Source organism: Barbus barbus (genome assembly GCF_936440315.1).
Source record: "Barbus barbus genome assembly, chromosome: 45".
Classification (NCBI taxonomy): Eukaryota; Metazoa; Chordata; class Actinopteri; order Cypriniformes; family Cyprinidae; genus Barbus; species Barbus barbus.
In genome coordinates, this window is record NC_136723.1 from 18,101,637 (window position 1) to 18,117,285 (window position 15,649).

Sequence of the window (15,649 nt, forward strand, 5' to 3'; positions counted from 1 at the left end):
TTTTCAACATTAATAATGATAATAATACTACTAATAATAATAATAATAGTTTCCTGAGCAGCAAATCAGCATATTCAAATATTTTCAGAAGGATCATGACTGGAGTAATGGCTGCTAAAATTTAGCTTTACCTTCACATGAATAAATTACATTTACAGTTCTTTTATATTATAATATTTCACAATTATTACGGTTTTATAATGTATTTTTGATCAAATAAATGCAGCCTTGGAAAGTCTAATGGACTTAAAACATTATTAAAACAATAAAACAGTATTTTAAATCAAATCTTTGGTAGTTTAAAGTATTTGTCAAAAACCTTCTTTTTGTAATCCAGTTAATCAACTCATTTTCAATTTTAACTGATTGCCAAATGAACTCTTCATATAGAATTTGTGCTTTGGGAATCCAAGTTACAGTTTTCTTACTTAAATTCTTGCTCTTTCTACACCTTTAAAATGGATCTTACGCATACCTAGCCATAAAAAGTCCCACCTTAGCTTTCTCAAGCATCTAGTACTGTAAATGTGGAAAAAAAAAAAAAAGTGTCTACCACACTACCAGCAGCTGCGCATCGCAACATGGCAAAACTCAATCGCTCCCATTATAATCAACAAAGCTGTCAGTCGTCAAAAACCAATTTTGCACTTTTGCACAGTTCTGCTGATTGTAATAGGAGTGATCTTGTTTTATTGTGTCGTTCAGATGTGTGAGAGACAGTGTCAGACAGAAAGACAGAAACAGTCCAGCTTTAAATGGAGGGACATGATCATTTTGACAGACAACAATATATGCTGGCACACAGACAGAAACTCGTTCTTATGTTTTGGCCAATTCTGTTAGACAGGTCTGGCAGAGTGCAGAGATGTTTACTTACTTCATTACTGAGAAGGAACCACAACAAGAGATCAGAGTTTGACTGGTAAGCATGGCCCAGTTAACCCCTTCTGACTGAAAGTTGTAACTACAACATTCACATGACATTTACAACTTGATTGGTCAAAAAAACGTCTCTGCTAAGTTCCCATGAGCAAAGATTCAAATATCAGATTTTAAATGACACACACCAGCCGAGAAACAGCCATTAAGATAAATGGGAATTCTAGTGGACTGCTTCCTCCAGTTATTATAGACCTCCTTTTGCCGTGCAGCCCACAAACAAAAACAGATCCTCCCCATTGTGATATTTCAATCTTCCCTTCCTCATTCTCTGCTAGTCTGTAGTCTTTTATCTCAGTGTGGATCTTTTCTCTTTGTCATTCTGCAGAACATTACCCCCAGCATGTGTGTGTCCACTCTCCCGTGCTGTATATTCAGACTGTCACCGCTGCCTACACCCACTCTCATGTTCTTTTATTGCGCGGCTCTGTTACACCAGCCTCCTGCAGGGTAAAAAAAAAAAAAACACATAATGTAGTTTGATGTATAACATCCATAAAGACAGACGCACTCAGGAGGAGGACTAACTCAGAAAAAACAAGTGTGAGTTTCTGAGTTAATCATGCTTATTGCAGCCATTTTCTACACTAATTTTGGACCATCATAATTTGGAATTCAGATCAATTTTTATCATCAGATTCATACATCGTGAAATGTGTTAAAAGTTCACCCAAAAATGAAAATTTGCAGAAATTGATTCATCCTCAGGCTATTCAAGCTAGATTAGTTTGTTTCTTCACCAGAACAAATTTGGAGAAATGTATCATTACATCACTTACTCATAATTGGATCCTCTACAGTGAATGGGTGCCGTCAGAATGAGAGTTCAAACAGCTGATAAAAATATCACAGGATGTGAAAAGCTGTGAGTTTGTAATAAAAATTCATTATTAAGACATTTTTAATGTCAAACCATTGCTTTCAGCTAAAATGAGTCCATAATCCATAATATAACTTTCTCCAGTGAAAAATTTGTCTCACCTGAATCGGAAGAGAAATATGCAGAGTTCCAGCAGAGTTTACAAGTGAAAGGAATCCAAAATGTTTCTAAACAAGTATATTGGTGGATTTTGATGCGAGAGGACAACAGGGGATGGACATTTTCACTGGAGGAAGTGTTTTTAAAGATTATGGACTCATTTTGTCCAGAATGGCTTGAAGTTAAAAATATCAATGATTTATTTATTTATTTATTTTGAACAAAAATGCAGTTTTTCACTTCAAAAGATGTTAACTGATCGATTAGAGTTCTGCCAATTACCTGTGGATTATTGTGATGTTTTTATCAGCTGTTTGGACACTCATTCTGACGGCACCCATTCACTGCAGAGGATCCATTGGTAAGCAAGTCATGTAATGCTAAATTTCTACAAATCTGTTCCGATGAAGATACATTTCAACAGGAATTTTTACATTCAGGAGTTTCGTATGAGGGCGAAAACTTTTCCCATATTTTCAAGTTACTCAAGTAAATTCACCGCACTGACCAACAGAAACCTGCTTGGTTTGAAAATAACTTCTGTATGCTTACACTGCTATGCTATTTACAATAGTCAATTAACCTTTTTTGTCAGTAAACTTTGCTAGTGCACCTTAATACTGTACACTACATACTTGTGGTAGCTGAATGCATAATCAGATTAATCAAAATATTCATTAAATGAACAAGCAAGAGACGTGGAAAATGCAGAACTTGACAGGTGTTTAAATTATGTTGAGCTTTCTCCACATGAGCCTACTTGCTCAGCTTACATGAACACAATATTTCAACTGTGACAGGAAACATCCTCAATGGAAATAAAAGGAAACATTCTCAGTGACTTTGATGGCTAGGGCCCAACTGGTAGGGCCCCGGTGACTGGATCTTTTCTAATGAGAAGAGACATCATAATACATTTAATGCACTTATGCACGACAGAGGTGGGAAAATGAGAATGGGAACAGAGCGAAAGGTGACCAGAAGGTTTTTCTCCGCCTCCCAGAATGTGGAGGGATTTCTGCAGCCTCATTTATGTGATAAGAGAGAAAATCAAAGAGGGTCATTATGGAAGAGCGAATGAAAAATGAGAACAAAGGACAATGGATACATAAAAAGGGCTAAAGATTTGTATGCGGTTTGTCATGGGCGTATTCAAGTCAACAGACAATAAACAAGTACACAAATGCACACAGTCACATAATTAACTGTGCTGACAGTTAAAATATCCCGATAAGATTTGAAACTAATTGAAATACAGCCAAAAAGACAGAGAGGGAGAGAGAAAGGGACTTACATGATAATTAAAGAAGAAGGGATGAATGAACTGATGGAGTTATTAAAGGGTGGATTAGTGTCGTTCAATGTGAAATAAGGATGTATTTAACATGCTTGAAAACACTGGCATATGTTTGACTTTGAGACACTAAAAATGTGTAATTAAAAAAAAAAAAAAACGCATAATTGAACATTTGCATAGAATACAGACTAAGCTAGCAGGCCAAACACTAACAGTATGCTAAGCTAATACATTGAACAGCTAGCTTGCAAAATCTAAGCTAACTAAAACAAACAGGATATTTTAACAACAATAACAACTTAGTTTTTTTGTACTATTATGCACTATTGTTCAAAAGTTTAAAAAAAAGTCTCCTATGATCACCAAGGCTGCATTTATTTGAATAGTGTATAATTTATAATACTGTAAAATATTATAAATAAAAAAATAAATCTATTTAAGCTTTGCTTTAGTCTCCAGTGTCACATAATTGTTCAGAAATCATTCTAATATGCTTATTTGGTGCTCAAGAAACATTTCTAATCAGTTGAAAACAGTTAAAATAGACAAAAATTTTTTTGGGATAAATAGGATTTTTTGACAAATAGAAGGAACAGCATTTATTTAAAATAGACATCTCTTGTAACAATGTCTTTACTGTCACTTTTGATAAATGTAATATGCTGCTAAATTAAAAACAAATTTCTTTCAAAATAAATGAAAAAAACAAACAAAAAAACTCTTTCTGACCATAAACTTTTAAATGGTAGTGTAAATAACTTATAATAATAATAATAGTAAAAAATGTTCAGGTGATATCATCAAGCGATTTTAATTACAAATCACACTAAACTACCCGCTGTAGAACATCAATCCAATCTTGAGCTTTCACTACTAGTAAAATAACGATCTTTACCCTGTGGGTTAAATTAAAATTTTTGAAATCCTTCCAATATTTAACGGATGCCAGTTCTCGCCAGTAGATGCTAAGATGTCAGGCGGTCCTTAATCAGTTCTGTTTAACCTTTCTGTAACCTGCAGAACTGATACTCAAATTCATTTGCAAGTGCTGCTTAGGGGGGAAAAGACGACATGCGTAGTAATCTAAAGCTCCTAAATGATCGTATTCATGCTTGCCAACCCTTCCTGTGCATTATGTGCAGTGTGTGTGTGCGCACAAGAAGCCGATAGAATGACAATGAAAGAGATAAAGAGACACACTGTCTAGAAGAGTTATTCAGGTGCAATACAGCATGGTAATACCCGCTGGTTTGACTTGAGTCCATTTTCATAATCAAATAAAGAGAACCCTATCAGACAAATTCAATTCATACCGCCAGCAATAGCGCTGTGTATTCAGCAGTCATTTTCAGAAGAATACACTTCATTTCACTGGCCAAAGAGTGTAATTTTGTTGACGTTGTTGGACTGCTGTAATAAAGATAAAGCAAAGAGAATGTTTGGGATAGAAAGAGTCACAAAAACAGCCCGGTGTCAAACAGCAATGCAAACATTTAAATGCAAAGGATTACATGTGTCGTCCAGGGCTGTGTGTGATTTCATGCCGTATTAGGCATCGGGTGCTATCTGAAACAAAGCTTGGTTGGAAAAGGTCATCTGTCAGCTGAGTGTATACCAAGGAGATCAGTGTAATCTTAAATAAACACAATCATGTATGTTGAGGCATGTACAAACAATGGTGACGGAGGCTTTCAAGCTATATAAAGGACACAAAATGTGTGGGGTTTTTTATGAAAATGGCTTCAGAACACTTGGAATAATTCTAAAATGAATTACTAATAAATAAAATTGTCATTATTCACTAAAAATCTTGACATCCAACTCAGTTCTCATTGGTACACTGATTTATGAACGAATCATTCTTTTGATTCTTCACAATAAATTGTTCAATCTAGTTCACAAAACTGGCCTGACTGATTCAAAATCGCGATCTGATCTGGTAGCTTCAGAAGATTTCAATTATTACACACAACCACTTTTAGAAATACTAACAACTTTTATGATTTTAAGGTACTTTTTAAAGCTTAGAAGCCTCAGTGTTCTTAGAATAATGACTAGAATTATAGAGTTCAACAGTCGGCCTCCGTTAAGTAAAACCTCTCCATGTAGGTCTCACGGTCCTACTCGCCCCGTCTCCAGCGTGGGAGGCGGGCGCTCTAACAAGGAGGGTAAAGGCCACGGCCTCTAGCGTCTGTCGCTAGAGCACCACTTGAGGTCGGGGAGTGAGGTTTAACCTGCACAGCACTTACACGCTGGCCTCTGCTACAATAGGGAAACTGATTTGTCATGAAAACTGATCAACCCAACCTGGTAGGTAGGATAAATCATTACAGAAAGAACTATAGTAAGCTCTGAAGATGTTAGTTGATGGTATTTGTTTTTGTTGAAGCCATATGATAACAATAATTCAACTTATTAAAAAAAAAAAAAAAAGTTAACAGTGGAATTCCAGTTGGAAAACAACATTATGAAACTACATTATAAAACTACATTAAAACTTCATTAACCAAGATGCTGTACAGAAAATTCCACCAATCAGGCAGTTGCAGTGAGCAAAGCAAACCAATAGAGCTCCGCCCACTTCCTTGAAGCACCACAAATCATGCAGTTGATTCTGTTTTCCTTTCGCTATAAAAGTACTTGAAAATTTGTCAAATATATACATATTTTCCAATAAACTTACATAGATTGTTTCTAGGTACAATCAATGACTCCAAATGAATAGATTTATATTTTAATTGGATCATCCCATTCATAATGGGAATTTCTTCACTAAACCTGTCAAGTATACTAACTTCTATGTTTGTCATTTTGTAAAATTTTAAAATCCAAGTTTTTAAGTTGTGATTCACTCCCTCAGACAGCTGGTTGGTTTAGTTCATGCCTTATAACGCTTTAAACAAATCTTTATTTAATTGGGGGAAATGAATGGAAAAAAATACTTTGAGCAAAATTAAGGATCTAAGTCACACAGCTTTGGAGGATGAGTCAATGATGAGATATATTTCATTTTGGGGTGAACTGTCTTTTTAACACTACCCGTGCTAAAAGCATCAGTATCCTGTCATAATGCTTCCTGCTGCTGAATGTGTGAGAGCATGGTAATGTCAGAACACCCTGTATTACACCACATCACTCAGCTCTCTGCACAAGTTCACTGTCTCTGTCAATATCAATCTCTCTCCGTTTCTCTTAGCGAACTGATCCTTTTAGTTCTTGTGCATCCGAAAGGACTGACACGTTCCATTTCTTCCTCGAAACTCTTCCCACTGCGGTGCACCTCTAAACCTCTCTCTCTCATTCCCATTTCAATTCGACATCAAAGAGGTGAATCAATGCTGTGCCACTAACGTTCACTTATACAACAGTGCCCTTCATCGCAACCTCATCTTCATGGTTGTATTATTCTCATTCCTCCTTCAGACATGCATGGTCTTTCTTTCAAGGAGGTTTTCATTCTGATTTGTTGCAAGCACACACATGCACAGTAAAGCACATGCACATGCATTTATTTCCTCTGTAACCTTTAACATTGATTTTTAAAGTATAGCCTTGTGGGTTGGGAGCATTCAGAGATGGCTATAGATGGAGGCAGATATTGCATCTATATTAATATAACTTTCTTTCAAGTCTTTTCGGCTGGATTTAAATTGTATCTATATAAACATCACATTCTTTATGATTATTTTTCTTTTTGTACTGCTAGTATTTACTGCCATGATGTACAGTTACACAGAAGGTTGGATCAGGGATCATCAAACTTGAAAGTGACATTTTTAACGAAATTAATAATCACTGTGTTATTCAATGCAATCAATGTTATACTATACAGGTCAAAAGTTTGAAATCATTATGAATTTTTAACGTTTTTGAAAGAAGCCTCTTATTATTTATTTGAGCAAAAATACATTAAAAACAGTAATATTGTGAAATATTATTACAATTTAAAATAATTGTTTTCTATTTTAATACATTTTCAAATTTAATTTATTCTTGTGATGGCAAAACTGAATTTTCAGCATCATTACTTCAGTCTTCTGTGTCACATGATCTTTCAGAAATCATTCTAATATGCTGATTTGCTGCTCAAGTAACATTTATTATTAATGTAGCCTTGCTGCCTAAAATTTTTCAGAAAACAGTGATTTTGTTTTTGTCATTATCAATGTCTTTACTGTCACTTTTGATCATTTTTGATCAATCTTGCTGAAAGAAAGTATTCATTTTATATATTTATACAAACTTAATTCAGACTTTTTAATGGAAGTTTATCACAGTTACCAAATATCTTGAATGATTTCAGACTTGTTCAGTTTGTGCAATCAGTATAACTTATATTTATAATGTATACTATACAGTATATAATACAGGTGTAAAATATTCTAAAGAAGTAGCAATGTCTGATTAATGAATGAGTCATTCTTTTGAGTCAGAATCAGTTGATCTATTCAGAGAACTGCTCTGAATGATTTGTATACCTACGTTGGTATTTATAACAAACTGTAGCATATAGAATTAAGATCCCATAACTTCAGATGATCCATCATATAACTGAACTTAAATCATGTAAAGTTTTTTTACACTGACATTTCCCACCTGTGTTAATTCTGGGCCTTCTAATTATTACTAAAATTGTCAATCAAATAAAATGATTATCACATACATTAGTATTTCTGTACCCCTGGGTTACTTAAATGCTGTTTTTATAAGATAGCTTTACTGAAATGCCTGCATAAACTACTCTAAAAATTCATAATGTTCCAAGTGGTCTTTTTTAGCATTGAAACTTGCACTGATCAATTTTTTTTTCTTTACCTGTCTTTCCATAGGCTGTGGTCTGGAGTTTCTCCTGGTGCTGTGTGGTTTAGAGTTGACCCAGGCTTGTCCCCGTCACTGCATCTGCTACGACTCTCCCAGCACGGTGAGCTGCCAGGCTCACAACTTCCTGGTGGTTCCAGAGGGAATCCCGGCCCAGAGCGAGCGCGTCTTTCTGCAAAACAACAAGATCCAGCGACTGCTGCAGGGCCATTTCAGCCCCACCACCGTCATGCTTTGGCTCTACTCCAACAATATCTCATACATCCAACCCTCCACATTCATGGGCTTCACCCGCCTGGAGGAGCTCGATCTGGGGGACAACAAACACCTCCGTTCCCTGGCTTCTGACACTTTTCAGGGCCTGACCCGACTCCATGCTCTGCACCTCTACTACTGTGGCCTAATCACTCTGCCCGCTGGCTTATTTGAGGGGCTGCACAACCTGCAGTACCTCTATCTACAGGTTTGTGTCCCTCAAATACTAAAACAATAACAAGGAATAGCTGATGGAATTATTTATAAAATGCTACTATAGATATTTGTTTAGAAAGAATCATATCACTATATATATATATAATATAGCACATAAGTGCCTGTTCTGCTAGGTCTGATGTTCTGTGTAAATATATCATATTTAGGCCCTCCGCAGGCAAATTGAGTGTGAATTTATAAGACGCCTGGCTTGGTAAAGTTGTGCTGACACTTTAGAAAATCTGACTGGATACAATACCATTTTAAAGAAATCAAAAATGCCCTTCTCGAATGGATATCCTTTTTTAGACTGGCAGTGCTCCCGGTTTGAACTGTTGCTTAGGAATCATCTGACTTGCCAAATAAATCCAGATAAGATCTGCTCAAAATTTTCAATATCAGCCTTGGCAGCAAAAAGTGCTGCACTAAAACGATGACCAGAGACTATATTTCGTTCTAATGAAAATGTCAAAATAGGAAACATACTATTCAGGTGCAAAGAGCATTGTGGACACACGACTCATGGAATTTGATTTATGTTTAAGGTTAAGTGTTCCTGACCTTTCATGAGATTTCATAAGGCTAGTCATCCATTCAAGATTATGGATATTGTACTTAATTCTGAAAAAGATCATAGTGCAATAAAAGGATCAAATAAAAAAGACAATCCAAAATGTTTTTTGACATGAAAGTCTCTATATGTATATATGTCCTTATTATTATTATGTTTAATTGCTTAATATATCATAAAAAAATCTCTATTTTTATAGAAAAATATTCTACTCTCAAACAAAATGTGTCAAGAAAAGCAGTGTTCCAGTGCTTTCCACTTGGCTCGTTTTGCCCCACTTTCACAGCATTTAGCTTCCCCTTTATCTCATAACCTGATAAAAGAGGCGTACTGATGAGGATGGATTACTGTAAGAGGTATTTTGGCATACATATGCGAATGACTTCCATATTTCTAATAAAAAAAAAAAAAAATACACATAATATTAATTGCTCTCATGCCAATCTTTGCAAAACCTGCACGTCACACATGCCTATTCATTATTAATACCAATGCAGAGGTTAAGAGTTTACATATTGTCTATAAATAAATTTACCTTCAACACATCATGTCCTGAGAACACCATGTATTGAAGGCACGCTGGATTTTTGAAAAGATTCTTATAAAGAAATATATTGAAGAAAAGGGAAAATCTAATATCTAATATGGTCCAGTATGAATATCCAAGATCTTACAATTTTATGATTCATCTTTGAACTGCTTTATGACACAGAAGGAATTACATTATTTTATTTGGTTCTTTCCCCAAATATGTTTTGCAGTTTTAATCTTACCAACATCTCTCAGACAATAACCAAAAACAAGACAAAAATATGAATAATTTAGCTATTTTTAATTATAAAAATATTTATAATTAATATTGTTGTGTAAGGTAATATGTAATTTAAAGGGTAACAGTTTAATTTAGCTCAAAAGGAATCATTTATGATTTTATAGGGAATTGGAAAACAGGACTCACTGTTTCACGGCAGATCACGGAGTCGGCAGCGATTTCACAGAACAAGCCGTATAACATCAACTCAGCACTGGATATTAAAATCCAAAATATAGTGAAAACACTATTAAATAGCACAATAACAAGATCAGCAGTTTAAGACATTAACTTGTAAGCACAAAACACAAGATACTTCTCTTTTCATTATAAATAAGACTTTATTTATATAAACCTAAGACATAAACTAATCTAACACATGAACATACGCATTCACATGTTGCAGAAAGAGAGAGGGAGTGAGGAAAGGATTAGTTTAAGAGAATGAAAATGTGAAATCCCAAGTTTACAGCAATATGTGCTATTGCATAGACCTGAACAACCATCAATCACTTAATTAACCCTCGCTTTGAGTTTCTCAATGAGGCTAAAATTTGTATTAAATGCACCAGCTCAGCTTTGGACCCCTCCCAACTGGTGTGTTGACCAATTAGACTTTATCTTAGCTAGGGGTGTTGCTCTGTTTCTCCACCCAATCAATAAATCAACATATCGTGGTCAGTCACATTGTCCGAATTTTCCAAATTATTGCAAAATATACTTTTGGATGTGATTTCTATAACCAGAATATGATACATTTGACAAAGAATTGATTGGAAGAAACGTTTAAAGCATGATTTTTCAAACTCATACATAGCAAACTTGAATATGAACTCTTAGGCCATTCAATTAAAAAGACATACATAATATGTAATTAAAACATGATAGTCTAATGTGTGGGTTACATACAGTACATAAAATGGAGTTATGCATAGAAATCATTAGTTGCAATTATGTCCTTTTAAGATGATTTTAGGTGCACATGGAAAAGACCATCTCTGTGAGGTTCTGTGTAAAACATAGGGACATGTTCTATGAACAAAGGAATTTCAGTCTGGTCTGTGTCTTCTATGTGAAAAGTCAATCTATGGAAGCTCGTGATTTCTATCGTGGAACACATGTGATGGCCATCTCTTTGACCATCAGTCTTGATTACTTGCCCCAAATTTGACAGTCTCCTTCCTGAGTTGGAATTATCAATACATGTTCCTTTTGTTTTAATGTTGCAAGCTGCTCACTGACAGAGTTGGATGGTTCGCTTGCTTCAGACAAGCTGAAGCTAGGAATCTGATTTTTGACGTCCTGTTACAGCCTTGGGGCCCCTCTGGAATTTCGGCTCCTCATGTTTTGATGTTCTGATCGAATCTTAAATTTGTCTGATTCGGTCTCTGATATCCTACAGTTGAAATACAAACGAATCTACTGTGAGATATTGACAATACAGTAACAATGTTTTAGTGTTTTCTCAATGTTTTCTAATTCAAATGATCCAATCATGATCCAGTTTGAGCTGATTGAGCTGTTTTGTCGCAACATCATTTCAGTCAGAGTAAAACGGGCTCAAATGAATCCATTCAACATGATGAAATATTGACTAAATTTGCCAGGACATTTCATCAAAATACAAAAACAATAACACTGTCGCTTTGGATATTCATATCTGTGACTTGTTTTTTTTCTGTGCCTGTTACTGACTGTTGGTGTTTATCTGCCGTTCTACAGAACAACCAGCTGGAGTTTCTTGAGGATGACATGTTCATTGATCTTCTGAATCTGAGCCATTTATTTCTGCATGGAAATCGGTTGTGGAGCCTCCACCAGAACACTTTCCGTGGCCTTGGGGCCCTTGATCGCTTGCTGCTCCATCAAAACAGGCTCCAGTGGGTTCACAAACAGGCTTTCCACGACCTGCGCCGCCTGACGACTCTCTACCTGTTTAACAACTCCTTACCTGAACTTCCGGCCGAAAGCTTGGCTCAACTGCCAGCGCTGGAATACCTGCGGCTCAACGACAACCCTTGGGAATGCGACTGCAAGGCCGTGCCGCTCTGGGATTGGCTGCGGCGCTTCCGTGGCTCCACCTCCTTGTTAATATGCACGGCTCCACCGGAGCTGGCAGGAAAGGATTTGAAACGGTTGACCAAAGAAGAGCTACCCTCCTGTACAGGCTCGGAGTCCCTCCACCAGAGCAAATCCAGCCAGGGGGACGTGGGGGTGTCGCTGAAGAAAGACGATCATCATCGATCGCACAATCATCATCATCATCCTCACCTGCCACATCAGGATCAGTACTACCCCACCTCCCCATCGCCGCTTCCTCGACCGCCCAAGTCGGGACGCAACAGGAACTGCACGAGGCATCGAAGCCGCAAGGGCAATGCTCAGAACGAGGTGTATAACCTAAAGGAGTTAGCCAATAAGGAATCGGACGACAAATATGACCCATCAAAACCGAGACGAAAGAACAAATGCATCCCACGGACTTCGGTGGGTCCCCCTAGTGGCGTGCAAAGAGCGAACAGCAGGGCGGCTTCCTTCTTGGCATCTTGTTTCATCATCCCTCTTTGCTTATTGGTGTGTCTCACTGTCCTTATTTTCCGCTGAGCCTTGTGGAAGCGTCTACTAATGGTTTTACCGAACAAACTCAGCTCTCTGTCTACTCTGGCTCCTACACTTCAGTGTGCGAATGTGTGTGTGTGTGTATGTGTGTGTGTGCGTTCGTGTGTACATGTGAGCCCCTTTCGAGGGACAGAGGACTTGTGCGAAGTTGCAGGCCTGGAATTAAACCGGAGATGGGAAGAAACTCTGGGATTTGTGAGCGAGAGACGGGACACTAAATGGACTACTCTTCGATCATCACCATTTCCTCTTACTCCAGGGCATATTCAGTATATAAAAAAAACAGCTGCATTTGTTAACTACATTCAGTTGTACATCACACCTCTGCAGAATAATTAGCAGCTCATTGTGGTCAAGCTCATTGCCATTAAAACCTCCGTATCCCTGTCCTGACCGTTGACCTGCACACAGGCTGTGGTCCAGTGGGGGGGAGTGGGGGGTGAACAAAATACATAAACCAAGCATTTACACAAATGTACACAGGGGCTGCTTCGCTAATCCGTTAGCATCTCAGCGGTTTCTGTGGGAGGGTTGTTGTTAACACCTTTAGCACCTGACAACATAAAAATGAAAGCCAAGCACACAAGAGAGCGATTGGGTTAGTTCTGAGATTTTTTTTTTTTTTTTTTACATAAGAAATATAATTGCAGTTGCAATATTCACACATTAAAGTTGGTTCACACAGCCCCAACAAACGCTAACAGGGTTGATCCAACAAAACCAGAAGTTGCTTTGTTGTCGCAGTGTGAATTAGAGCTCAAATTCTACTGTTCTAAAGCTGCTATGCTGGCGATGTCAGTAAAGTGGAGTTGATGAAGGATTATGGGATGGTTTTGGGTTTGTGCATGTTGTTATTCATTGATTGTGCCCTTAGTATTTTGCATAAAAACCGGAAGGCAAAAGTTATTAAGATATGAAAAGGTCAAGTGGAGCTCATGCAAAAAGCATCATGCGTTATCTGTTGCTCAGCTGCAATTATGTGCTAACCTAGAAGGGAAACAACACCAACACTACATTAATATTTGCTCATGGCACCGTGTGGGAAAATGAAAAAGCAAATTTCACAAAGGAAGAAATACAGCTGTTCAGTCACAGGCGTCAAGTCTAACCTGGAAGGGTAATTTGCCATAGGTTCCCTCAGGAAGTTTTTAGTGATTATTAATTTAAACCACTATGGAAAAAGAAAAAACATCTCAAACAGTTAGATATTCTTGACATTATAAATAGCACTAATGAAGTAAAGTTCAAACACTGTGCATCTGTATATATTAAACGTTTTTTATACTACACATGTTATTATTATTAAAAAAGAAAAAGAAAAAATACACACACACACACACACACAAACACATACATATATATATATATATATATATATACACACACACACACACACACACACTTATATGCAGTTTGTATGTGGTAACTGTAGTTTAGTTGACTACAGTTTACAGAAATGAAATGTTATAGTTTCACATTAAATATAACAGACAATGTATTAGACCATTTATTTCCAAACTGGGGTTTGGGGACTAGGGGGCCACAACTGAGTGTGCAATCATAGTTCTGAGAAGAAAATTCAAAGAAAAAGTAAAGTAAATAAATAAGATAATTAATAAATAAATATGCTATAATGTATATGAATGTTAAGGGGATGGTTCACCCAAAAATGAACAGAAAATAAATGCATACAGGTTTGAAATGACATAGAGGACTAAACTTTATTAAAGTACCAAATCATTATGTTAAAAGACTTGTTCTATTAATATAATTTACATAAATCACACCCACATCATGGATTGTTTTATCAATACATTGTAAATAAGTTGATAAACAAGGACTGCAACTACAGGTATCACAAGTAATAGTGCTCAATAGGTCAAACAACCTCTGTAGGCCTTATGTAGCCACTTATTAGCAATTTTAAATAAATAAAAAAAATATATATAGAACAAAATGTGAACAATAATGTTATCCACAGGCCTTATTTTTCCTAACCCTAAGCCAATAAATTAGAAACTACTTTCTAAAAATCCATTAGAAACTCCAGAGGGAACCCACTGCCCAAAAACGCCAATTCTCATCCAGGTTTTTTGGAGTATAAAGTGAAAAGCACCATATGGAAAGTCAACAAGTTCTGAGGTAATAATCCTTGCAATCGAGATTAATCCTTGCAAGCCATAGAAAAACTTGTCTGTCACTCACCGTCTCTGACCCCTGCTGCTGTTGAGCCATCAAATACATGTCTGTATTGGGATCCTAAAGCTGGGAGTTTTATTGTCAATGGAAAAAGTCACAGAGCTCCCTTCTGGACAGGTGGGGTAATAGCCTCTTCCTTGTCCCTCCTCAAAGACTCTCTACCTTTATAAAAAAGTGAACTGAGAAAATTGACATGTCCAATGTGAACATTTATTTGTTTGAGAATATATGTCACTGATTGACGAAAGACTATGTGTATGACATTGTCGGGGGAAGGAGGAAGTTATTTTGTATTCATGTACTTTTTCTTTGTACATTGTCCTCAAACTACAATTTTGAACATACAAGTGCACCATACTAACACCTTCCTCGTATTCCTCGGCCTGTCCTTCATCTTTCTTCCTCCCTTTTTCATAACTCAAACTTTCTGTCTGTTATGAAATACCACCAGACTCAAAAGCTGTTTCTAAAGAACATTAAAGAGAAATGTGGTCTCACGCTGATGGTTTTGGATGCCTCTGTTTGGATTCTGCTTGAAAACAGAATGAAGTAGAAATCAGATGCTGTTTAACCAGGGAAATGATCACACAAGACAGAGCTTTTCATTTTCTGGAGTTACTGCACATATCATAATAATTCACATTAAATCTCTGGGCTGATTTAAAGTCTGATTATAAAAAGGCAGACAAGATATAGCGATTTCTCAGTTGCATATATTTTACCTATTCACACACACACAGTGGGAATAATTGAACGGATATATATTTCAAGCATAATTTCTTCAGGGAATTGCAGGACATCTCCTTTCAATAGACAGACATATTTTATTGAACCCTGAGGGGGAATTCTGTCAACCAGTAAAGCCTGCTCAAATGCTATGTTGCTATGTACATTATGAGAGTAGTTCATCTGAAATGGAAAACTGAGTGTGGAGGAATATGAGTT

At 36.6% G+C, this 15,649-nt stretch overlaps 1 protein-coding gene across 1 annotated transcript in view; it reads left to right on the forward strand.

Moving 5' to 3' along the window:
* The window catches only part of rtn4rl1a (reticulon 4 receptor-like 1a), a 118,566-nt gene extending 104,757 nt beyond the window's left edge, over positions 1-13,809 (forward strand). Inside the window, exons 2-3 of the mRNA XM_079407778.1 lie at positions 8,045-8,496; positions 11,609-13,809. Coding sequence (XP_079263904.1) covers positions 8,045-8,496; positions 11,609-12,490 — 1,334 coding nt within the window. The 3' untranslated portion in view covers positions 12,491-13,809. The remainder of the gene's footprint in view (positions 1-8,044; positions 8,497-11,608) is intronic.
* Positions 13,810-15,649: the final 1,840 nt, after the last annotated feature.